The sequence below is a fragment of the Gouania willdenowi genome, chromosome 6 (assembly GCF_900634775.1).
Source record: "Gouania willdenowi chromosome 6, fGouWil2.1, whole genome shotgun sequence".
NCBI classification, from domain to species: Eukaryota; Metazoa; Chordata; class Actinopteri; order Blenniiformes; family Gobiesocidae; genus Gouania; species Gouania willdenowi.
In genome coordinates, this window is record NC_041049.1 from 22,314,081 (window position 1) to 22,339,960 (window position 25,880).

At 38.8% G+C, this 25,880-nt stretch overlaps 1 protein-coding gene across 2 annotated transcripts in view; it reads left to right on the plus strand.

The window, feature by feature from the left end:
- ano2b (anoctamin 2b) overlaps nt 1-25,880 on the plus strand; it is a 118,367-nt gene that overhangs the window by 44,149 nt on the left and 48,338 nt on the right. For both annotated transcript variants that reach the window (XM_028451321.1, XM_028451323.1), the window contains 11 exons: nt 1,025-1,123; nt 1,903-2,054; nt 2,231-2,285; nt 2,354-2,405; nt 6,173-6,228; nt 7,842-7,889; nt 9,834-9,898; nt 11,178-11,312; nt 11,751-11,911; nt 12,648-12,730; nt 17,157-17,243. In XM_028451321.1, coding sequence (XP_028307122.1) covers nt 1,025-1,123; nt 1,903-2,054; nt 2,231-2,285; nt 2,354-2,405; nt 6,173-6,228; nt 7,842-7,889; nt 9,834-9,898; nt 11,178-11,312; nt 11,751-11,911; nt 12,648-12,730; nt 17,157-17,243 — 993 coding nt within the window. The remainder of the gene's footprint in view (nt 1-1,024; nt 1,124-1,902; nt 2,055-2,230; nt 2,286-2,353; nt 2,406-6,172; nt 6,229-7,841; nt 7,890-9,833; nt 9,899-11,177; nt 11,313-11,750; nt 11,912-12,647; nt 12,731-17,156; nt 17,244-25,880) is intronic.

The window sequence follows — 25,880 nt, forward strand, 5'->3', positions numbered from 1 at the left end:
AGAGTATTGATCCCAAAGCTGAACCTTGTAGAACTCCATGATTAACTCTGGCGTGAGCTGAGGAGAGATTATTAACATGAACAAAGTGGGTTCTGTCTGATCGGTAGGATTTAAACCAACCCAGTGCTGTTTCTTTAATCCCAAAAACACTTTCCAGTCTCTGCAGCAGTAGATGATGATTTACTGTATTGAAGGCTGCACTGAGATCTAAGAGCACCAGAACTGAGATCAACCCTCTGTCTAAGGCTAAGAGGAGATCATTGGTTACTTTTACTGAGGCAGTCTCTGTGCTGTGATGGGCTCTAAAGCCAGACTGAAAGCTCTCATATAAATTGTTCCTAAGTAGGTTATTACATAGTTGACCTGCAATGACGTTTTCAAGACATTTAGAAACAAGAGGGAGATTGGATATTGGCCTATAATTGCACAAGTCACTTGGACCGAGGGTTGGTTTTTTAAGGTCCTTATATCAAACCTCTCCTTAATCCAGTTCACCATATTAGTGCTAATTAGTGGAAGAACATCTTTAAATAGTGGAGTTGGGATTGGACCTAAAAGACAGGTTGTTGGTTTAGAAGAGCTAACTGTTGAGATGAGATGGACCAATTGGAGTTAAACTATGTAAATAAAAGCTGCATGTTGGGAATATTTCAGGAGCTGTTTTGTTCAATAAATTATTGAGCACTCCTGCAGGGGGGGACATTAGCTTTGTTTCTTATTGTTAGAATTTTATCAGTGAAGAAATTAATGAAGTCGTCACTGCTCAGGTTGACAGGAATAGAGGGTTCAACAGAGCTGTGGCTTTTGTTGAGCCTGGCTACAGTGTTGAATAGAAACCGAGGATTATTTTTGTTTTCCTTTATTAAAGTAATAGGAAGATCGAGCTTTGCGAAGAGCTTTTTTTTATAGGTTGAACTCTCCAAGCAATATGAACTTCTACCATGTTTGAAGAGATGCATTCAGAATGCAGAATGCATTCAGCCATGAAAGTATACAATCATTGACAATTTGCTCTGATTTCCAGGTGAAAGCTCACGGCCCCAGCTTTACTCGGCTCCATGCCCCCTGGCCGGTGCTGTGTCGAGAGGCTGAGTTCCTCAAGATCAAGGTCCCCACTAAGACGGTGAGCTGTCTGCTCGGCTCTACAACCTTTCTGCTTGAGTTTCTTGGTAAAACCTTAGCTATTTACTGGTGTACATTTTGGTATTTTAGGAGTCAAAGTTTTGTGTCTAAAGCTGGAAAATTGTTTAAAATTTGCCATTTGCTAAAATGGATCTCTGATTTGGACGTGTTTACTAGGTATGGGCAATATAGACCAAAACTCATACCTCAATATTTTTTCTCAAAATGGCATTACATGATATTTTTAATTCAAACAAATTCAGACCAGAAAAACATTTCTGTTTTTTTTGTTGATGTAAATTGTTACACAGGCTCATTTACAAACAAACGGCCACACAATATGTGCCACTTTTGGCTTTTTCTCCTATAAGGGTCAGAGCGTGTAAGTTCTATGGTGTGGCTAGTTTAGGGGAAGGTCTGGGTTAGGATGCACTCAGAAATCCATCTAACTGCTTTTCCTGCTGTTTTGAGAAGTAGTGAAAGCAGCAACTTTTTAATACAAAATTAGCTATAAAAATTACATGTTTGGATATTGGCGATATTGTAATTTTCTCAAAAATCACGAAAAATAGAAAAGTCGATGTATCGTGAATCTCGAAATATTGCACAACCGTACTGTTTACTATGTATGTACTGTGGCCAAATGCAGAGTGCTACTAGCTTAAGCATGGGTGGATAAGGCATTTCACCTAAAAATGGAAAATCTCCCTTTAAGTCCTTTTCTATATCGTATTTTCTTATATCCATATTTTTGATGTGTCTGGCTCCATGTGTCTGCAGAGTTATGTGTTCAATGAGGAGCGGGGCTTTGGCTCCAGTATGAGCACCGTGTGGAGGAAACTCAACCAGCCTTTCCAACCCAAAGTTTCCAGTCAGGACCATGGAAGTTCCAAGCTTCTTTCACACTGCTTCTCCAGGGATAAACTTCATCTGTGAGACATGCACAAATACACACACACACACTTATATATATATATACTGTATATATATATATAAACACTAATTTGTGAATTAACTCAACAATATACAGTTTACGACAAGAATAAAACAAATTAAAAAAAGAATAGAAATAGTTTTTCTTCCAAACCACTGATGGTGCATATTTCAGGTACAATATCACATCGAAAGAGACCTTTTTTGACAATGCTTCAAGAGGCAGAATAGTAAGTAAAGATTCTTATCGTTGTTTTCTCTTAAGCTTCTACATTTTTTAACTGTACGTTTTGCGCAGGTGTATGAGATTCTGAGACGAACGGTGTGTGTACGGACCTGTCAAACCATAGGTGAGAATATTACACTCATTACTCTCATACCACTGAAAATCTCCTATAGTAGGGCTGACACTGGTGTGTGAATCAGTGAAATCAATGTAGATAACCCAACCCACAAAAAAACATTCTGTCCTGAGGGTTGACATTTGCCTGGAATCATGTTTGTGATTCTCTAAAAAGCAGACTGAAACAACACCCTTCTCACATCGCTCTGACATTTGATCAGACAGTCATTTATGTAAAACTGATCCCATACATGAATGTGCTCAGGATTATCTCTGAATCTTTTGGCAGGATGTCTACGGGATGAACTGTTTCCTTACCACGATGTTGATCACTGGGTCAAACAGCAGTTAATCACACTTCGAAGTAAATTGGAACATGTTCAACACATCAGTGTGCAGCTCTGAATATAAATTAATTAACACTAATAACTTGTGTCTTTATTATTAAATTTAATATGTTACTTTAACCGCCTTTCAATGGTCTGGCACCCTGTCCAGGGTGAAAACCCGCCTAGCACCTAGTGTGAGCCGGAGACAGGCACCGCCAGACCCCCGCAACCCTCAAAAACAGGAACAAGCGGGTCTGAAAATGGATGGATGGTTAGATGTTACTTTAACCAAAAACATAATATCCTGGGAATGCCCCCATTGTCAGAGCGTTGGTCCCTAACAATGCACAAGAGGGGAATTACCAACAAATTACATTGCAGAAGCAGAGAATGAATCTCAAAAGATGATCTTCACCTGTTTTTTTTTTTTTTTTTTTTAAATGTAGCCCCGCCCACTCAGACCCATGCCTCCGCGGTTAAAGTAGAAAACACACACACCACAACAACACCCACTTGGGGTTGCCACTAATAACAGAAAATTTACATCGAATTAATGTTTTTTTTTACTTTGTCTGCACATGCTGTCGAAGGTCAAAACTGCAAGAAGTGCAATCTTTTAAAGACAGCAATGCATGTTTTGCTATTGCAATTAAATAAATGAATTTATTTAATTGCATAATTGTGACCATCATCAGCCCTCACTATGGAAGGGTAATAAATACTTTATTATAGGGAAGATATAAAAAGAGAGGGCAGTGTTACACCTTGGTGAGGGAGAAGGGGACAGGGAGTCAGGGAAGGAAAATGAATAGTGTCACTTCTAGGTGGGGGGAAGGGAACATGGAAGAGGGAGTCAGGGTAGGAAATTGAAGGGGTGGGGAAGAGTTGACTGTTTTAAAGTGAGAGTGAGATGTGATGTAGTTGTGCATATTGTGCTTATTGTTTTGTATAATCGAGCCAGTCTGGTGACAAGTGTGGAGCTTAAGTATAATGGTGGTGGCTATGGACAGAGATGCCCGAAGATGTAGACAGGCTATCAGAAAGAGCGGGTGCCAAGGAGCCCCAGGCCACCCCCCACGACGAGCAGCCCCCCATATGCTCCCGAGATCCCAAGCAGAGAGGCAGCCAGAGAGGCAGCCACCGCCTCCCACATACACACCCGAAAAAGGCCCAAGGAGCCTAGGACCCAGTGCAACACCGCCCCCCATACCCAAGGAAAGAGTAGCAGAGAAGCACGCAGGCCCCCAGCCCCAGGGACCACCCACATGTGCATGGAGATGACAGAAAACCACTACTAAACAGCTCGGGGACCACAAGAATATACAGGGCAGAGGCACCCAGACACCCCGGCATCCCACCCAAACCACCCAGGCCTAGGCCCCCCCACAAGCCCAGGGAGGGCCAGGTTCACAGTTGGATTAGTATGTTAGTAAATAGTGGTTCTGGCAGTCGTTTGCAGGCTAAATCATCAGGCTAAAAATGAAGATTTAATGCATTTAAAAAAGGAAAACATTTTCAATCCAAAAAAGTGTTTAATCGCAAACAAATATTAGACTCTGAACACTATTTTCTTTAGTTGAAAATTAATTATGAATTGAAAATGTATTTTTTGCTGACTGAAGCAATATTTGAATTTGTTCAAAAAAATTTAAAAACAAACCTAAATGAACTACCCATTATATGGTGCAAATACAAAAAAAAAGATTACTTCAAAGAAAGAAAAATGTGTTCAATTGCATTTTTGTTGTTGTCAAATATTCATTTGCATTTAAAACATTTTTTCTTTGATTGAAAAGTTTCTTTTTGATTGAAATGATTTTTTTTTTCAGTTGATTTTTTTCATTACAGTAAGAAACAATAATAATAAAGACACAAATTTACCTTCATAGATGAAGCCCCAAAATAAGTCCCTTAATATGACACACATTAAAAAGATGAGGACACACTTGGGTTGTAGATGCAAAAAAGAGGATACATTAAGTTGTTGTGCAGGTGGGCTAGACTTTTAATCAAAATGTTTCTAGAAATTGGTTTTTGTAATATTGTGGGAACAAAGAGTAGCAATAAACAATGAAACACATTTAGAGATACAAAAAGGAACCCAAATGTTTGTATTTTTCATTTCATTTTTTTTTTTTTTTTTACTGAAATGAACCTCTCACTGTAAGCACTCACTTTATTATTGTAGGAAGATGCTCGTGTTTGCAGTTTTTCTTTGGGCAAATGCTATTATCATTGACTCCCATCAGTTCTGTATTAGAATTAGCTGACAGACATGACACGGGACTACCGTATGCCTGTTTGGCCTCTTCATTACAGCAGAAGGCCTCTGCCTGCGGCTCCGAAAGGAGCTGCAGGGAAGGGAAAGGGCAGAAAAAATGGTTATCTTCTATTTCCTCTTCCAATTGTTTCGTTGAACACATGGAACACACTCAGTCTCTCCTCTATCTCCTCTACAAATGGGTCATGTATCCTGGGTCAGACTAAAAGCGGAGGCCTCTGGGAGTTGGGGTTCTTTCTAGCAGGATGTGTGAATATTTTTACTCTTGGTGTGTGTGCAGGCTGCTGGTGACATTCATTATTGGTACAGCTAATCACTGCATCACCGAGTCCCCTTTGATGCAGTGATAATTGATTTTATTATTCTGATGAGAGGGCTGGTTGCGTATGCCAGGTCATCTGATGCGTCACTGTCCGGCCTGACTTCACTCAGAATATTTTCCAGTGACTAAAAGCAGGCGTCAAACCCTCTCCCAATCTGACTGTGTGGAGCTGAAGTTTAAAAAGGATGTAGGGGAACGTGACATTACAGCTGAAGATGACATCTGTGACACACGGACGTTCCGGAATCCCTGACTACTACAAAGATAGGAAACATCCTTTTTGCCACCATTTTATCATAGAGAGCAGCAGTCATTTAAAGACAGATAATAGCAATTTAATTTGCTTGTATCAAAAGTCAAAAATCAAAACACCAGAAGGTTCCCTTTTAAAGCAGTGTGTGGCTTTTATCACACCTCAGCCTTGTGCCATTTGTTCAGTTTTTACTTGTCTTCACACTTGTTGGAAAAAACAAGTTCAATTCTGACATCACCAGATTTGTTTGTAAAAACTCTGATGGATTGATGAAATGAACCCTGATGTCTTTAATCCTCATCGTAATAGGTTTCTGGACATATTGTTTTGTTTTTGTTTTAAATTGTATTTAAATGTATTGTTTTAATTTCTTTTTTTAAATCTTTTTCTAATTTATGTCCGTCCCACAGTTGTATTTGCACTATTATCCTAGGTTGGTATTTATTTTTGTTCTTCCTATTTATTTTTTCTATTCTATGGTGTTGCTGCAACGTGTGAATTTTCCCTGTGGGGATCAATAAAGTTTAATTTAATCTATTCCATTCTACTTTATTCTATTCTAATATCACTATCTTTTTTGTTTTTACAGGCATCAGCACATTGATAGCTAAAGGCGTCTATGATGCTGCTTTTCCTCTTCACGATGTAAGTGGGACCATAGATATAACAAGGGAGATAGGAAATATTTTGTTATTGTTGTTCGCTGCTTGGAATGGTTCAAAAATGGATGCCATATTACCAGGGGCTAACTAAATAAAGCAGCCACCTTCTGCTCATGTAAATAATTAGGACAATCCATCACATTAAAGAAGCATTTGCAACATGTTAAAAAACAAGTCTCTATTTTATTTATCTACGATATTTCATTTTACTATTTTAAAATTGTTGTTCTTTTAATATACTTAATATTGATTTTCATTACTAACATGCAGTAAGTCTTACATATAACTATAACTACTAATTTTTACAAAATAGGTATTTAATGCAATGAATTTGATAGTTGTCCAGATATTTAACATGGGCAGAAGCTGTGTTTAATTCCGCCCCTGGAAAAATGGCGGCTGAAGTAGGCCGTTCTCGTGGGGCTTTTTCTCTTATATCTTTATTAATGGAACCCTATAATTCAATCCTTTTTTCTGATGGTACTGAGTCAAAAAAATGTGAGACAAGTTTTATAAAATATTCGTTGCATCTTTTTTTCTTCATTAAGCACATTTTAAACATTAATACAGATGGTACAGCTCATGTGTCACCATTAGCTTGAACGCTAGCAGCAACTTATGAACTGAACAGTGAGGCGGACCTCATAGTGTTTCCTGACAGTAACTGTCAGAAACCAAAACTGCATGAGTTCTCTTTACAAGCACAAGTGTGAGAAGTTAGCCAGTCATGCTAGGCTGTTAACGCAAGACATGAGCTAAGTAAAATAGCCTAGACACATACTTCACCGTGGGCCGTGTTTTCAGTCCCATTTTCTGGTTGGATTCAAAATCCGCAAAAAAACAAATGTATTTGGTACGAGTTATTGATTGATCCTCATCCAACTCTTGACAATTTAGTCAAAGTATTTCAATTTGGCCTTCTTTGTTCTAATAATGTAAGATAAATATGCTATTGGTTAAGAATGGTGGTTTGTGACATTTTGGTGGCTTCTTACGTCCAGAGCCGTATAGAGAGTGAGTTGTGACAATGCTCTTGTTGTAGGACAGATAACTGCTCCAAGAGTAACGCCCATAATTGCCCATTAACGCCCAGTCTAGAAGCAAGTCAGCAAAAACTTGGGGTGTACTTACACTTAAAGTTTAACATTTTGTTGCTTTAGAAAAATAAACTTTTTGTCCCCTGGCTCCTAAGGCTAACTGGTACACAAATATACACTGTCGCACCAAGGGGATTAAGTTAGTGGAAAATCACTTTTGACCATAAAAACATAACTCTCTCTTTAGTCATTAACAAATCCTGAACCAGAAAAATAACTATGAAAAAAGTTTGGGATCAAATGGATTTTTGGGATTTGCACCTTCCACAGGTTAAGAGTCATTTTGTTAAAATAAAAGTTAAGCTTAGGTTGGATATAAATAGGCTACAGTATGTTTTCCCTGCTAAGGGGGGTTACTTGTATTTCTGAAAATGTCTGTATCTCAGTACATACTGTACAGTAATTGTAATCTGTTATAGTGCATTTTTATAGAAACATGGTGTGGTGTCTGCTACTTTGCACTCATTCATATTTGTCCTCTTTGTTTCCTGATGCACAGGGAGACTACAAAGTTATCGGACACCTTGACGAGAGAAACGACAGACAGGTGAACAGACACATCCATCCACCCATCTGTTATGATTGGCGGTTGGGCTACTGTTGAGTTTTCCTGCATGTCAGCCTGTGGACTGTAGTCAGGCAGACAGAAGACCTTTAACTGTCTCCTTGAGCCAAAGCTGGTGCTGCTCTAGGTCAAGTCCCTCAGACTTGGAGTGGATGAAGCTCCAAAATAGACAAGGATGGAAATGGTATTTATTCCCTAAACCCCCAATACAATAAAGCCATTAAAAGCTTCATTAACCACCACTATAAGTATTCATACTGCGCTCTATCCACAACAGTCTTCATCCAGCACTGTCTCACCCAAAAACCTTGACCATGTAGTTTTACAACACTACCATATTTTATCATTAAAATCTTATATTAATTTTCAATCTAGAATCAATCTAGATTTTGTAACACTTTACTTGAAGTTTTATACATGAGGCTGACATTACGCTGTCATCACTCTGACATGACACCTGTCATTAGCATGAATAAGGTGTCATGAAGGCTGTTATGAAGTGTCGTTTGTTACCCTAACCCTAACTAACTTCACCAGATCCTTCCACCTAACCCAAAAATGCCAACATAGCTCCAAAGGTGTCATAAATTAGCGAACGACCCTAAATGACCAGTGTTTGGAATAAAGGCGTTTAAAGTAACTGTGTTTTTTTTTCAGTAACGGGGTAATCTAACTAATTACTTCTTACGCCGTTACAACGCCGTTAACGTTACATGCATTGACTAAATAAACTGTTAATCCGAAAGCATCCCTGGCTTCATATACAGCTGCAGTGAAGAGATGGGTTAAAAACAAGGTGAGAGATTATGATTGGCTAAGGCAGCGTCATGTTTCATGGTAGCCAATCAGAGCCAGTGTTTTTACACGTGCCAGCACACAACCACTACAGATTTGATGAAGCAGCAGAGATGGCGAGCGTGGAGCAGTCCGATGAAAAGTTGGCATTTTTAAGCAAACACTACTTTAAATTAATTGTGGTCAAAGGCAAGAACGTAACAGAACATAACAGTAACGCAAATAGTTACTTTCCTTGGTAATGAGTTACTTTTATTATGGAGTACTTTAGTTACTAACTCAGTTACTTTTTGGAACAAGTAGTGAGTAACTATAACTAATGACTTTTTTAAAGTAACATTCCCAACACTTCATGAGAAATTATTCATGCTAATGACAGATAATGACAGCGTAATGTCAGCCTTATGTATAAAACTTCAAGTAAAGTGTTACCTTAGATTTCAATTTGCCTTGCTACATGGCATGGCCAGCCTAAAAATATACAAATCAGTTATATCGTAAAATACCATTTTAAGAAGAGTTGCAACTTCTACCCTGGATATTACAGTACTCTGATTGGTGTGGTGCCTTTCAGCAGCAACTGTTGTCTGAGCTCAGGAATCAGATGGACTTTTTTTTTTTTCCACGAGTGTTTGGTGGAACGGCCATGAGTCATTTCTTGCTGTGCAATGCAGACAGAGATCAAGAAGCGAGCACACTTGTCCTTCCACTAAACAGTGTGTTGTTTTATTTTGTCTGTATTTGTGTTACACTATATTTCTAAAACGGGCTGTATCTGAAGTCACCAGGACAATCCTCAGGTGGAAAACTTCTGCCAAACAGAATTCGAGTAGAGTCAGACTTCTATCAAAGTGAGAGTGAACCTGTGATCTTTTAGCGATAAGACTGCTTCACAAACAAACTGAAATATTTGTGTGAGGCTCGTTTATACATTTAAATGTGCATTAAATATGACTTTTCTTAAAGGATCCTTATTGGTATTAGGATACTTTTTTGTCGCTCACAGTTTTAAGAACCTCTTCGGGTTTTTAGGAAAGAGGAAATTTATAAAATCAAATGAAGTTTTGTTTATGAGAAATTAGAACAATGCACATCCATGCCTCAATCTCTCTATTTTTACTTTGTCAACAGCTTCTGCACGAAGAATGGGCAAGATACTCCGCCTTTTACAAGTATCAGCCAATTGATTTAGTCAGGTAATTTGAACTCACCACAAACATACTTATACACAACTTCCTCTGGAGTAAATGATTTTGTAACCAGAGAAGAGATGGGCGACTTCTATCACAGCGGGGGCCAGGAAAATGTGTTTGTTTTATTTGAGGGCCACATTATCAACGTTCATGTCAGCATTTAGAATAATGTCCAATCTGAGCATTAACACAGGAAAGAACAAATGGTTTTTAGAGTAATTTTGTGTATTTGTCTGTCATTCTGTGTGTTTGTGTTGTCTTGCTTGTTATGATTGCATTTTGTGCATATCTGTAGTCTTTTTGTGATTTTTTTTCGATAAAATGTTTGTTTTTTGCAGTCATTATGCATTTATTTTGTCATTTAGCATTTTTTGGAGTATTTTTTGTGTATTTCTGTTGTCGTTTTGTGTGTTTGTTAGCACTGTGGGTTTGCTGAGTAATTTTTGGGGTTTTTCTCTTTTTTTGTACTTTTATCATTTTCTGTCATTTTGCATATTTTTTTGAGTCATTTCGTGTATTTTTGTTTTTGTTTTGTGTTATTGGAGTCATTTTATGTAATACAGTTATTGTTTTGTTCATTTTTGTTATAATTTTGCATGTTTTTCTGTCATTCTGTGTATGTTTATGTTGTCTTGTTATGACTGCATTTTGTGCATTTATGTTGTCCGTTTGTGTGTTTTTTCTGTAAGATTTACGTATTTTTTTTGTCTTTCTCATCTTTTTGTGTTCTTTTGTTGTCATTTTCAATCATTTTGTACATTTCTTTCTTGTATATTCTTTTGTGTGTTGTCATTTTGCTTGTTTCTTAGTACTATGGGTTTGCGGAGTCATTTTTTTGTGTACTTTTGTTGTCATTCTCTATCATTGTGCATATGTTTTTGAGTCTTTTGTGTATTTTAGTTTTGGTTTTGTGTTATTGGGAGTGATTGGGATTACTGTTGTCATTTTTGTTGTAGTTTTGTCTGTTTTTGGAGTGTTTTCACTGTACTTCCGTGCAACGTTGTAATTCTTTGTATTTTTTTTTAATGCATTCACACTTTTATTTTACATATTTTTCTGTCATTTTGTACATTTACTTAGGATGCCGCATAAGATTAGGCCGAGGGCTGTCTGTTCTAGAGGATGTAACAGTAGATGCCATGAATCAAACCCCAATAAAGCTCTGGAGCTATTTCAGGATCAAAGACAGCATTAGGGTTCTCACACCTGTGTTGTTTGGTGCTTAATTCGTCGACTCATCCCTGATGCTTTCACCTCCTAATGCTCCACCTCTAACCCTCAGGAAATACTTTGGGGAGAAGATCGGACTGTACTTTGCTTGGCTCGGTGTCTACACACAGCTGCTAATACCAGCCTCCATAGTGGGAATCATTGTGTTTGGCTATGGAGTAGCAACGGTGGATACTGATATACCCAGGTACTCCAACCAGTGTACCAATACACAAAAACATGATAATAGTCCATCAATACATATGAAATCTACAGCAGCAAATGATGACTTAAAGGCAAGATTTATTAAAGCAGAGTGCATTAGAAGAAACACAGGAACACACACCCACATGATGGTACTTGCTATATCCCACTGTAGTCAAGCTTGTGTGGGAGGTAAACAAGAGGTACTGCTGTGAGTGCAAAAGACAGTTATTCTGCCTACACTGAGAATGAAAAGGGTCAAAGTTCTTTGTTTTGTGCTTTGGTGTTCAACGTTTCATTCACTCATTTCTCTTACATTTCTCTCCACACAAAGAGTTCCACAATGTTTTTTGGGTTGGTCTTAATAGTAGAACAGTTCATTCAACCTCTGTTAGTCTTCTTTCATGTCCTAATGTTGATAATTGTGTTGCACTTTTTCCAGTTTGGAGATGTGTGATGAACGTCTGAATTTCACAATGTGCCCCCTGTGCGACGGAGCCTGCGACTTCTGGAGGCTCAACACAGCCTGTGGCACAGCCCGAGCGTCACACCTCTTTGATAATCCTGCCACTGTTTTTTTCTCCATCTTCATGTCACTGTGGGGTGAGGCCACTAAATGGTGTGTGTGCATGGGAGACACAACTAGTGGGAGGAACATTAGGTTGCTCTTTTATTATTTGCTTTTGTTCAAGGAAAAAAGGCTGTGAACAGAACACACTCAAATAAGCTTAAGGCAAATGGTCAGATCCAGAGAGGGTTAATTAAAAACTAAAGTCTTTTGTTGTGGATCCAAGTAGATCATCACTCTGAAAGTGCAAACCTTTGCAATATTTACAGTAAAACTCGAGAGATGCTACTAATAAGTGCTGGATTTCCAACCATGATATGAATAATACAAAAATGAAATATTTAAAAGGCCTTTCCAAGGTGGTTTCACACAAGTTGTCAATGGGATTAGAAACCTCATGCACCTCTCAGTGGACACACAAGCTATTCAGTATTACATACGTCACTTTTTATTACTGCTGCATATTAGCATGATGGGACACACATGAAGACTCACATCCTGAAACCAACTTTGACATTTTAGTGAAATATTTGGTTTTGTCTTTAAAGCCTACACATTCTCAATCATGTAAGCATATTTTGTTTCTGATAAAATTAGATAATTTTAATGGACTTAACTCTGTACCTGAAAAACTCAAAGGAGGAAATTCCTCGCAGTTATATGTGAGTTTACTTAATTATGTTTCAGGTTGGCCATTCCTGTCGAGCAAAAAAGTCAACGTTAACATTTGTAATTAAAGTCCTTCTTACCAAGTTCTCTGTGTTTGTGTAGCGGTTCTCTTCTTGGAACACTGGAAGCGTCGTCAGATCAGTCTGAGCTTCAGCTGGGATCTGACAGGCATCGAGGAAGATGAGGTGAATAATGAATCGCAAAATGCAGAGATGTACACATCAGCCAAACACACACACACACACACACCGTCTTTTCCTACTGTACCCTAGCAGATGGGCTGTGTCTAAATAATAAAACCTTTGACATCCAACCTATTTTACTTCAGTCACTATATCCGTACTGAAAAAGACAAAAGATATGTGGCCATACCAGCCTGTGATTGCACGATCTTGTCAGATCTCGGAAGCTAAAAGCTCAAACATACTCGGGCGTACACCAGTAGGGCGAAGTCCGCAAGGCCAATGATCTGCAAAGCTTAGATTTTACTGCCGCCCAGAAGTTGTCCGTGTACCCGGTGTCACACAAAATACTGCTCTACATGAATCAACCCCAATTAAATGTAACACCAACTTGTATTTAACCCGCAAGGAGAAACAGAACAGGAGAGATGGAGATGAGCTTCGACGAGAGACTAGCTGAAGAGACCCTAAGTAGAGTTAGTAATAATTTGTCTCTTTTGTAAAGCAAACAACAAGAGGAGCTCCTCTTCCTCGTCAACTGTGTAGGACGCTATGACTGAAAATGTAAATGAGTATATGAGCTCGGAGGAGTGCGGAGTCAGTATGTTTAAACCTTAAGCAGGGCTGGGTCTAGTTAGTGGTTGGATGGGGGACTACTGAGAATTCCAGGTGCCACAGTGGCGGGCAATTGATCTAGTAGTATCTGCCATTATGTCCTTGGGCAAGGCATTTCACCCACATTGCCTTGCAAGACTGTGGTGTGTGAATGAGTGTTGGTGGTGGTCGAAGGGGCAGATGGCGCACGATGGCAGCCTCGCCTCTGTCAGTCTACTCCAGGGCAGCTGTGGCTACAATAGTAGCTTATCACCACTAAGTGAAGTGTCGAGTGAAATAATAATGCCATGTAAAGTGCTTTGAGTGGCCAAAATAAGGCGCATATGATGCCAATGTATTATTATTATTAAAAGACAAAATGCACCATCCGAAAACAAAACAGAAAGGAAAGAATCAAGCATCAAGGAGCAGCATCACGGAAAGAGAATGAGTTAAAACCCAAAGTGGAACGTCATCAACAAGGACAGCTCAACCTACCTCCTCCACCCCAAAATTCACCTACTTTCACCTCTCCTACCCCTGCCTTCTTGGATTTAACTGCCCAGGTGAGCAAACTGGTTCTTGCTGGCACAGGATTGACCCCCTGCCCTTTCCTCCACCATGCTCCCATCATCATTTCCTCAAAACCAAAGTCCCCCAAGAAGCAACCAGCACCACCGTCCCTCCTCAACAATACTGGGCTCAAGGTCTGTCTTGTCCCTAGTCTGGAGACTGGGTCAGACTGCAGATACTTCTGGAACAATCAGAAAAAGTCAGGGCCTTAAAGAGGTAATGCAGCTTCTTAAATTCCAGTGGCGACAACTAACAGATAAAATGAAGAGAAACAAAAAGCTCAGTAGAGATGATAGTTTTGTTAAAGAGTAACTTAACCCCTGGTTTTTATCTGACCTGCCACTAAGGGCAAAATTTAAAAAAAAAAAAACACCTTAACTCACTGACTGCCATTGACGTACATATACGTCATTTCAAATCCAACCGTTCACTGCCATTGACGTAAATGCACGTCAATTATGTTATTCATCAGGGGTTGCTAGGAGACACTGTGGCGAAGCTCTCCCATGAATATTAGACTCATAGTGTGATGTAGTAACCAACTGGTGCCATATAGGTTGCAGCAGTGCAACTTTGGATGAGAGATTAGCCGCGATGGGCATATATAGCAAGGAAGAGGTGAAAAGTTGACGAGGGAGAAAAAAGCGCAACGAGAAAAAACCGTGATTGCTCAAGCAGCTCACACTCGAGCAGAGCATGTGTTGAACTAAGTCGACTATTGAGAGTGTCGCAATTGTGAGAGAAGACGATCAACAACCCGGGCCAAGCGGTGAGACTCTGCATGTCGGGGAGGAGGAGGAAGTTGCAGATGTGTGAGTTGCGGGGACTGAGGGGGGTTAGAACATGGAGGAAGGCCGATATACTGTAAGGGCGCTGACTCAGATAGCAAAAATAATAATAATTTTGCCTTCAAAAGCCCAGTCTCAGTGTGGTTTGAGGTGTCACTAAAGCAAAAAACATTAGCCTCAAAGCCACTGTTCTACTTGACAGGTTTTTTTCTTTCCATAAAAAGCAATTTTTCTCAGCTTTTTGGTCAGGAATTGGCATTTTGTGTGAATCCAACCTATATTCAACTACTGCTTACGGAAGAAAAAAAAAGCAAGAAACAAAAAAAAAAAATTCTGATCAAAGTAGAGACTCTGTTCTTTCAGAATCAGATTTTACATAGTTATAGTACAAAACATTCTGTGGGTCTTAAACTCAAATACTCAAAATGCTCTAAAATGACTGGCAGTCAGGGGGTGTCTGTTTTGACAATGGCTGGTAGCCAGTTAGTTAATTATGGGCAGGGCTCAGTTAAGCAGTGAAGACACGCCCAGTCTATTCTACTAAATCTCCAAAGAACAATCTATGCTATGTTAACTACCATCTCAATACTCACTATTAGGGATGTAACGATTCACTCAACTCCCGATACGATTCGATTCACGATACTGGGTTCACGATACGATTTTCTCACGATTTATTTTACAAAATGGGAATGTTGACAAATGACTGAAAAATATTCCTTTATTTTTTTGGGGAAAATACTATACTATTTTCCTTTTATTTTTCATTGTCAAAAGAATCCCTTGATAAACTATTCAAAATGATGCAATTTAACTAAAAATAAATCTTGAATGAAATAAATAAAGGAATGATACAAATGAAGAAACCTATTAATTTAAATTCTGGTTCTATAATAAACAATTCAAAACTGCATAATAGTTCTTATTCTTTTTAAAAGTGCAACTGAAAATGTATTTTGTGCCTTAACAATTGGACTTTAAAAAAAAAAAACAGTCATTTTACTGTATTTACGTCAGATATTTGTTTAGACCAGCAGAGGGCGCTGGTAACCCAGTGGTCGGTTGGCATGCAGTTATTCCACCAGTGAAGAAGAGACGCTATGCTAGCAGACAGAGTTAATAGGAAAACCTGACTTTTACAGATATTCACGTAATATTACAGATATTCTTTCAGTGCTAAAGAAGTAAAGAATCATTTATGAGCATGTTTAACAGTAAATGGCGGCCAGAAAGAAAATAGTAGCAGATTCCGCCCGTCACGTCCGCTTCTGGAAGGATTAATATATAGCGCCCTCTGCTGGTTAAAAAAGTACTGCGATTCAATTTTCAGAGCATCGATGTGAACCGTGGTACCTATGAATCGATTTTTAACTGCCTTACGATTAATCGTTACATCCCTACTCACTATACCTCTTTATTCACTCTTCTCTCAGTGCAACCTACTCGCGACAGATTGCAGAGTCCACAGGTGATAGTTTTTATATAAGGGGCGGGGCTAACAGTGATGTAAGAAGTCACCCAAACGTCACAAGCCTCAACTCTCAGCCAATAGTAAAATGTGATTTTAATCGCTGGGTTCCAACCAATAGAGGGCTGTCAGTCTTACATTTTTACAACAAAATTGAAACAATTTGAAATTTGTTGACTAAAATCAAGAAAGAGAAGAAACAAAATCAACTTATGGATGAAAGACATGTCAACTTTACACAAATTAAAAAAATCTTTAAAATCATATTTTTACCAGTCTTAATGTACAGTATATATCATGTATTTTTTTTTTGTTGGTGTAATGAAAATGTGACTTGATGTAGCTTTTATGTAATGTTTCAGTATGTTTTTCACCATCTTGAGTTTTTATCAAATTCTCTTCTTAACATTAAATTTCTGTTACTTAATGATATCATTCTGACAAATCACTTGGACTTTTTACGTGTTAATGAAATATGATTAAATTACGGTATCTAGTAATAGTATTACTATTGCAAACAAAAGTGCAGCACAATAATGTAATTACTTCAATAAGGAAAGGTGGTCAAGTGGCTGCCATCTTCAAATCAATGTTTCAGTGCAAAGAAACAATGTTTGGTGATTATTTTTTTTGCTGAACTGCTGTCAGTTTTCTGCACTGAATACAACTTTTTAATAATGACATATGACTTTAATATTCATGTAGACATAGCTGCCAGACATTTTCAAGTTAAATTTATCCTTTTCTCTACTGCTTATGGCCGACAGGGACGTTTTAAAACATTTTGTTGGATTCAAACTTTGTTAAATATTTCAAATGTTTTTATTGTTGATTTTACAAATGTGTTTACTGTCTTTAAAATGATGCAATTTTAACCATGTAAAGCACATTGAATTGCCTTTCCCTTGCCTTCCTGTGTATTACAATAATGCATCTGCAGAGCATTAAAGTGATCATAACTCTTATAACAATAGAGAGGATAATCCTGTGCTGTTTTTCTGTTCAGGAACACCCCAGGCCAAAATATGAGACAATCCTTCTTCAGAAGAGACAGAGGAAGCAGAAGAATAAGAAAAAGAAGAAAAAAAACGAGGTAGGGAATATTAGAAAATGTTCTTTAAATGTTTTAAACTTACTTTCCCATCATGCTTTCTGTCTGAGTGCGGCAAATTGAACCAAATATGTCTTTACTGAACATGTCACTGTTTTAATTGTAACTGTTCTTTGAGAAATATGTTGCACTATTTTCTATTTTTGTACTGGACATGTCTTATGCATATAAAACAAGTTTAAAATCAATTCCTTTTAAAGCTACTTAATATAGATAATATATAGTTTATAGATATTATATTATAATAGATATTGACTGTTCTGTGTTCTTGAGGGGTTCTGATTAGTTGTTCTGCCAAAGTTTGAAAGTTAAAACAATGTCTTTTTTGGAAAGAAAAAAAAGCCAAAAAAATGCAATATTTGACTTTAACTCTGGACATACTGAAATATTTATAACCTTATCAACTCAATAGTAATATACTGTTAATACAGTCTCACGACACACTTGTGATGTTTTAATATTGCGATATCTTGTCTCACAATCTATCGTCCCATTTTTAGGATTTAACATATTCACAGTTTGGTAAACACATGAAGGACACTTATGCTGCGTTCAATTGCACTCGGAATCCAGAAAGATCTCAGAGGTAAATGATTCTGAATACGTCACAGTCGGGGAACCAATTAAAAAGCTCAAAAGTCTTTCATGCATTTGCAAATCGATGCTGATTGGTTGATGGCATTGACGATATTACTCGTTTGCGTCCTCTTTCTCTTTCAACATGCCAGTCTGCCACTATTTACTAAAGCTGTCACTATGTAAGGACAGCTTTACATAAAAACTAGTAGTTTGTGTGAAAAAAAACAGGCTCATTGAGTCCCTCCTGCCCACGACTGAGCAAAAAGAACCAATCAGAGCCAGGATTGTGTTTGATGGGCTGTCTGACAGCTGTTGCTCACAGGCCCCGCCCCTTTCCCAGGGCTGTAGCGCTGTCTTTTTTACAATGTATGGTCTGGAGAAGTAGAAGATGGAATTAGCGACTTTTTTGCTTGAAAGGTAATCACTGGTGCTTGATTTACATTAAGTATGATTTGTAATTTTTACACTAGAACTCTGTGGTGCATGTGTTGTTTGTGTGTGTGCAGCAGCCTCCGTGTGGGCTGCTGTAAGTGACTCTGTATTGTTGTTGCTGAGGTGTGTGCACAAAGAGAGAGATAAGCGCTGCAGTAATATGCTTTTAACAGAGCATATTATATTACTGTGATGTTGCTGTCGGACTAACGTTAGCTTGTTTACTCCTCTGAGGGAGGGACTTTGGAAAGTTTGGAGGCAGGGCAAGAGAGCAGCGGGGAGGGAGGGGGGGGGGATCTGAGACTTGCGGACTGCACCTTTAAGGTCTGCAGGTAATTAGCTGCACACACATCTATACACATGCATGACATTTGTGTATAAGTGTGTGTGTGTGTGTGCGTGCGTGCGTGTTCATCCTGTCCTTTGTCTTGCAGCCTGAGAAGCAGGAGGACGGCGCAGTGACTGGGAAGGACAGATGGAGACAGACACTACTGTCTGCCATGGCAGCAGGAATCCCGGTAACCCTTCCTCTCATCCCTTCTCCTCTCCTTTCTTTCCCTCTGCCCTCCTTTCCCTCTTCCTTTCCTTTCCATCCATTCCTCTCCCCTCCTCCAGGTGCCAGTCTATCTGTTCTTCTCTTCCTGTGCCTTCCTCTGGCTTCCTCTGCTGCTCAGGTATTTGGTGCTGGAGGTGCAGCTCTCATTGGCTTTCAGATGCAGCAGACTCACACTTCTTGTTCAATTTACTCTGAGTGACTAAGACTTAGCTTGAGTTTCTATATTTGTTTGTTTGGCAATACAGTGAGATTTCCCATTGGTTTAGCTTTTTATGACAGAATTTAGCAAGGGTGACTGACCATACGTCCAGATTTACCCAAACTTGTCCTCTTTCCATGCCTTGTCTGGTAAGCCTTGAGTTTTTGTTATTGTTTTAATTTCTAGGAGGCAATTGAGTTTTCCTCATGGACAATAACAACCTATTTATTTACATTATTGTATTTTGCCGTTACAAGATAGATTCAAGAAAACGTCCAGTACTTTGAGTATTCCGAGGTCGGCCCAAATGTCCTCTTTTTTGGAAATGAACTTATGGTCACCCGAAATTAGCATGTCATGTATTTTAATTGTGATCATCTATAGTAGTTTTTCTCAATAAGAAATTGCTCTGGTTGGTTGTAAAAAATGTATATATTTTGTCCATGTCCGTGTGTGTACTATGTCCATGTACCTTCACTGTCATCAGAATCAGAATCAGAATCAGAATCAACTTTATTGGCCAGGGGTGAATGAATACACACGAGGAATTTCTTTTGGTGACCTGTGCTCTCTCAGGTAGTGTAACATTAAATAATAACAATCAACTAGAATAAAGAAAAATAAAGAAAATAAAGAAAAAAAAAAAAAAAAGAAGTATAAACATAAATATAAGAGTAGTTAGACTAATATGTGCAAACTAAATAAAACTAACAAGATAGTAATAATAGTAATAATAATAATAATAATAATAATAATAATAATAATAATAATAATAATGAAATGAAATAAAAATACAATAATAATAATAATAAGATAATAGTGCAGTAGTGCATTGATGAGTAGTGCAGGTGAACATTTAAATGAAAAAATTATGTCCATGAACATTTCGCAGTGACAGGTTGTTCCAGGGTTGATATGTTTAGTTTCTAGGTTATTTCACAGTAACAGAAACAGGTCTGACAATAGCGTTGATCAGAGTGACAGCCTGGGGGAAGAAACTGTTTTTATGGCAGGTAGTTTTGGCGTACAGTGATCTGTAGCGTCTGCCGGAGGGGAGGAGTTTAAACAGATTGTGTGCAGGGTGTGAGGGGTCTGCAGTGATGCTACCTGCCCGTTTCCTGACCCTGGACAGGTATAAGTCTTGGATGGAGGGCAGATCAACACCAATGATTTTTTCTGCAGTCCTGATTATCCGTTGTCTTAAATGTATGAAGACTATGGATTTAAAGTTGCTAATGGCTAAATCTGGCACATTTACACCAAGTATTGCACTGGTGTTCATTCATGTGCTCTGTCCTTTCCAAATAAACAAATCAAGTAAAGTAAGTAAGTAATTACTGTTACTGTTTAGAATGCTCAGGTAAAGCACTTCCCTAGTGGTTAGTGTTATATCATTTATTCTTACAACAGACTTTTAATTCACTCTAAGTTACATGATACTGTTTGAAAGCTATGAGTAATAACATTATTATTAGCTGATTTACACGTTCACATGACTGATGACTGCATGACGTTCACGCGCACGCCTCCTGTGTTATGACTGTGTCCTCCGTGAATAATACTTTTCACACGTCGTGGTGTAACTTTGTCATTGTATCTGCTGCTCTGGCTTCCTTTGTCAAAATGAATTCACAAAAAGTGACTTTAAAATGACTACAGGCCATAATTTGTGTAGCATCGCACTGTGCCGGAATGAAAGGCATTTTGCTCTGTGTAATTTTCGCCTCATAGAATGATATGATAATAAAGATGTTAAATGTTGGAAACATGTCTGAGATGCAGAAACAGAATGGACGATAATAATAGACTTAAGCAGAGAGAGTTTGTAACTTTTTAATAGCTCTCTGCAAAATTGTGGGTAAAGCCCGGAGTTACTTCATTAAAATAGTCCAAAAACTTATGGCAAAAACTCATTCAAATTAAACACCGTAAGCTTAGCCACACAAGCAAGATAAATGACAAATGAATGCTAGAAAAACAACACTCATCTTATTGTCAATAAATTCAACGTATATAGTGTTTAAAAAATGCTCCCAGAGCCCCTCCCATAATTAAGTAATTGTTTAAATTTCCAGCCGAGAGATGCACGTCAGCTAAAACTTCAGGGTTTAGTTACTCTTTAAGTGTTTAAATCAAGTGAAGCTACTAAATACATGACAACTTGTGTACTGCTCTACCACAGGATTGTGTTATCTGACTGACAATTTCAGCCTAAGCTAAAACCCAAGAAAAATGATTTGCAGCCCAACGTGTTCACAGGAAGCTTAATTGGAAGGAAACCCACCCAACCTGGCAACACAGCTTGGCTGAACACTAGGGATGTAACGATTAATCGCAAGGCAGTTAAAAATCGATTCATAGGTATCACGGTTGATATCGATTTTCTGAAAATTGAATCGCAGTAATCTGCAATATATATGCATGCCAACCGACCACTGTGTTACCAGCGCCCTCTGCTGGTCCAAACAAATATGACGTAAATCAGTGTAATCATGGTTTTTTTTTTTTAAAGTCCAAATGTTAAGGCACAAAATACATTTTCAGTTGCACTTTTAAAAAGAAAAATAACTATTATGTAGTTTTGCATTGTTTATTATAGAACCAGAATTTAAATTAATAGGCTTCATTTTCATTTGTATTATTCCTTTATTTCAATCAATCAATCAATCTTTATTTGTATAGCGCCAAATCATAACCAATGGTATCTCAAGGCACTTTACAGTAGAGCAGTCTTAAGGACGGACTCTTCATTTTATGGATACACACATATGCATATATACGTATATACACATACATATGTATCCCACACCCAACATGAATTCATAATGGCGGCAAGGAAAACCTTCTGTTAAGCAGCAGGAACCTTGTGTGGATCCCATTCCTATGATGAACAGCCATCCACGTTATGCTGTGTTGGGTGTGTGCAGAGGAGAGGGTGGAGACAGAGCCGCTGAGACTCTGTAACTCCACACTATGGATCCCACGGACCTGCAAGACAAAAGCCAGAAGGATTACAGGAGAAAACACACAAGGGAAGAAGCAGACATAGAGGGAGTGTTTGAGAGAGGAATGGGACCCTCTCCGGTCCCTCTCTAACCTAAATGACCTCTCTCTTAACGCCCTCTCCAACCTCTCTCCAACCGAGCATGCCAGACCCCCCCCCCCCGGCAGTCTATGCCTATTGCATCTTAATTATGAGCTATGAGCTGGTTCCTAACTAAAAGCTTTACCAAAGAGGAATGTTTTGAGCCTAACCTTAAAGGTAGAGAGGGTGTCTGCCCCCCGAACCGTGGTTGGTAGATGGTTCCAGAGAAGTGGGGCCTGATAACTGAAAGCTCTTCCTCCTATACTACTTTTAGAGACAAATGGAACAACGAGTAGGCCAGCATTTTGAGAGCGTAGTGTTCTGGAAGGATTGTATGGCACTACAAGCTCCTTGAGATAGACTGGTGCCTGTCCATTTAGGGCTTTATAAGTGAGAAGAAGAATCTTGAATTCTATTCTATATTTTATGGGAAGCCAATGTAGAGAGGCTAATACAGGAGTAATGTGATCTCTTCTCCTAGTTTTAGTCAGTACACGTGCTGCAGCATTTTGAACCAGCTGAAGTGTCTTAAGCGACTTGCTCGGGCAGCCTGCTAAAAGAGAATTACAATAATCCAGTCTAGAGGTAACAAAAGCATGGACTAGTTTTTCTGCGTCGCCCTGAGACAGGATAGATCTGATTTTAGCAATGTTACGGAGATGAAAGAAGGCAGTTCTTGAAGTTTGTTTTATGTGAGAGTTGAAGGATAAATCCTGATCAAATAGAACCCCAAGGTTTCTAACAGTTGTGCTTCGTGCCAGAGTAATGCCATCTAGGGCAGTTAGGCTAGCATAGGTTTCTCTAAGGTGTCGTGGGCCCAGTACAATGACCTCAGCCTTGTCTGAGTTGAGAAGAAGAAAATTTTGGTCCATCTAGGCCCTAATGTCCTTTAGACAGGCCTCAAGTTTAGATAGCTGATTTGTCTCACCTGGCTTCATTGATACATACATTTGGGTATCATCAGCATAGCAGTGAAAGTTAACAGAGTATTTTCTCATAACATTACCAAGGGGGAGCATATAGATACAGAAGAGGCTTGGACCTAGCACAGAGCCCTGAGGAACCCCGTAGCTTACTTTAGTGTACACAGAAGACCTATTATTCACGTGTACCAACTGGTACCTATCAGATAGGTAGGACTTAAACCAGTTTAGGGCAGTCCCTGTGATTCCAAGTAATTTCTCTAATCTCTCTAGTAGAATATAGTGATCTATAGTGTCAAAAGCTGCACTAAGATCTAATAAAACCAGCACTGAGAGTCGTCCTTCATCTGAAGCCCAGAGTAGATCATTATTTACTTTAACTAAAGCAGTCTCTGTGCTGTGTTGAGCTCTAAAACCTGACTGGAAGTCCTCGAACAGGCTGTTGTTTTGAAGAAATTCACAGAGCTGAGCCGCCACAACTTTCTCAAGAATCTTTGAAATAAAAGGAAGATTAGATATAGGCCTGTAGTTTGCTAAAGTGCTGGAATCAAGAGTAGGTTTTTTGAGAAGGGGTTTGATTACAGCTACTTTAAAGGACTGTGGCACGTAGCCTATTGATAGGGATATATTTATTGTCTCCAACAAAGATGGGCAGACCAGGGGAACAACTTCTTTAAACAGCTTAGTTGGGATCGGATCTGAAAGGCAGGTCGATGGTTTGGAGGATGAAATAATAGAGTTAAGTTCCTGAAGTCCTATATGTGTGAAACAGTTTAGGTTAGGCCTATTTACATTTAATGGTACAGCAGGCCCAGGTGAAGGCAGGGAGTGGCTAATTTTATCTCTAATCTTATGAATTTTATCGTTAAAAAATGTCATAAAGTCCTCACAGCTGAGGGCTAGAGGAATCATGGGCTCAATAGAGCTCTGACTTTGTGTTAGCCTGGCTACAGTGCTGAAAAGGTACCTCGGATTATTTTTATTTTCTTCAATTAGTGAGGAATAGTATGTAGATCGACTATGTCGTAAGGCTGTCATGTATTTACTATGGCTTTCTTGCCAGAGTATTCGTGACTCCTCTGTTTTATTGGAGCGCCACATTCTCTCTAATTTACGGGTTGTTTGTTTGAGTGTGTGAGTTTCAGAGCTAAACCACGGAGCTTTCCTCTGACGTTTAATAGTTTTTTCCCTCAATGGGGCAATTGAGTCCAAGGTGGATTTTAGCAGACTAGCAGAGCTATCGACAAGCAGATCCAGTTGAGAGGGGTTATAATTAATATCATAGTTATTTATTGGATGGTGCACTGAGTTTAAGGCAGCAGGAATGGCCTCTTTAAATTTAGCCACAGCACTATTGGACAGATTTCTACTCGTAACTATTTTATTGCACAGTGCGAGATCCTCTAATATAATGTTAAAAGATATTAAAAAGTGATCTGATAGCAGAGGATTTTCAGGGTAGACTTTTAGTTCATTAATATCAAGGCCAAATGTTAGAACAAGATCAAGAGTATGATTTAAACGATGAGTAGCTTCATTAATAGTTTGAAAAAAGCCAACTGAGTCTATTAGGGACATAAAGGCTGAGCTCAGGCTATCACTATCTTTGTCCACATGGATATTAAAATCTCCTACTATCAGTATTTTATCAGAACTGAGGACTAAGTTTGATATAAACTCAGAGAATTCTGATAGAAATTCAGAATAAGGGCCTGGAGGACGGTAAATTATCGCAAATAAGACTGGCTGGCAGGTTTTTGATTTGGTATGAGATAAATTTAGAACCAGGCTTTCAAAGGAAGTGTAACTGGCCTTTGGTTTAGGATAGATTAGGAGAGAGGAATGATAAATAGCTGCTACACCACCTCCACGGCCTATGTCTCGTGGCATATGAGTATTTAAATGACTGGGAGGAGTGGCTTCATTTAAACTAACATATTCATCTTGATACAGCCATGTTTCAGTTAAACAGAATAAATCAAAGTTATTTTCTGAGATAAGGTCATTTACTAGTAGAGATTTGGATCTCAGTGATCTAATATTTAATAGAGCACATCTAATGGTTTTATGTTTTGGTGTTTCTAGATTTGAGATTTTAATTTTTTTCAAATTTTTATAATTGATAGCTCTTTTATTTGATTTTATGTTAAAATCATTGTGAAATATGGGTCGAGGGACAGACACCATCTCCATAAAATAATATTCACCACCATCACAACAGTTGCCATGGCGATGAACACAGCTATCATAATAGCAATGGGAGGGAAACTGTCCTAAGGCAAGCGCAGAGGGGCGTGGAGGACTCCCCCTCTGTAACATGGTCTCATTCATGAGATGTCATAACAGTGACTGTGCCATGTTTTCTGATAGTAGAGATGCTCCCTCCAAAGTAGGATGGATTCCATCTCTTCCTATCAGGTTCGGTTTTCCCCAGAAGGATCTCCAATTATCAATGAAGCCCACCTCGTTTTGTGGACACCACCTCGATAGCCAGCGGTTAAATGATGACATGCGGCTATACATGTCATCACTGGTCAGATTTGGTAAGGGACCAGAGAAAATTACGGAGTCCGACATTGTTTTAGCATAAGCACAAATTCAATGATTCAATGTTCACTTTGGTTGCTTCCGACTGACGACGTCGGGAGTCATTAGTGCCGACATGGAGGACTATCCTATCAAACTTACGATTACTCTTTGCCAGCAACTTTAGATTTGATTCTATGTCGCCCGCTCTGGCCCCTGGGATGCACCTCACGATGCCCGCTGACTTCGCGAGCTTCACGTTTCTCACTATGGAGTCGCCAATTATCAGAGTTTGTTCCCCGGTGAGTGTGTTGTCCTC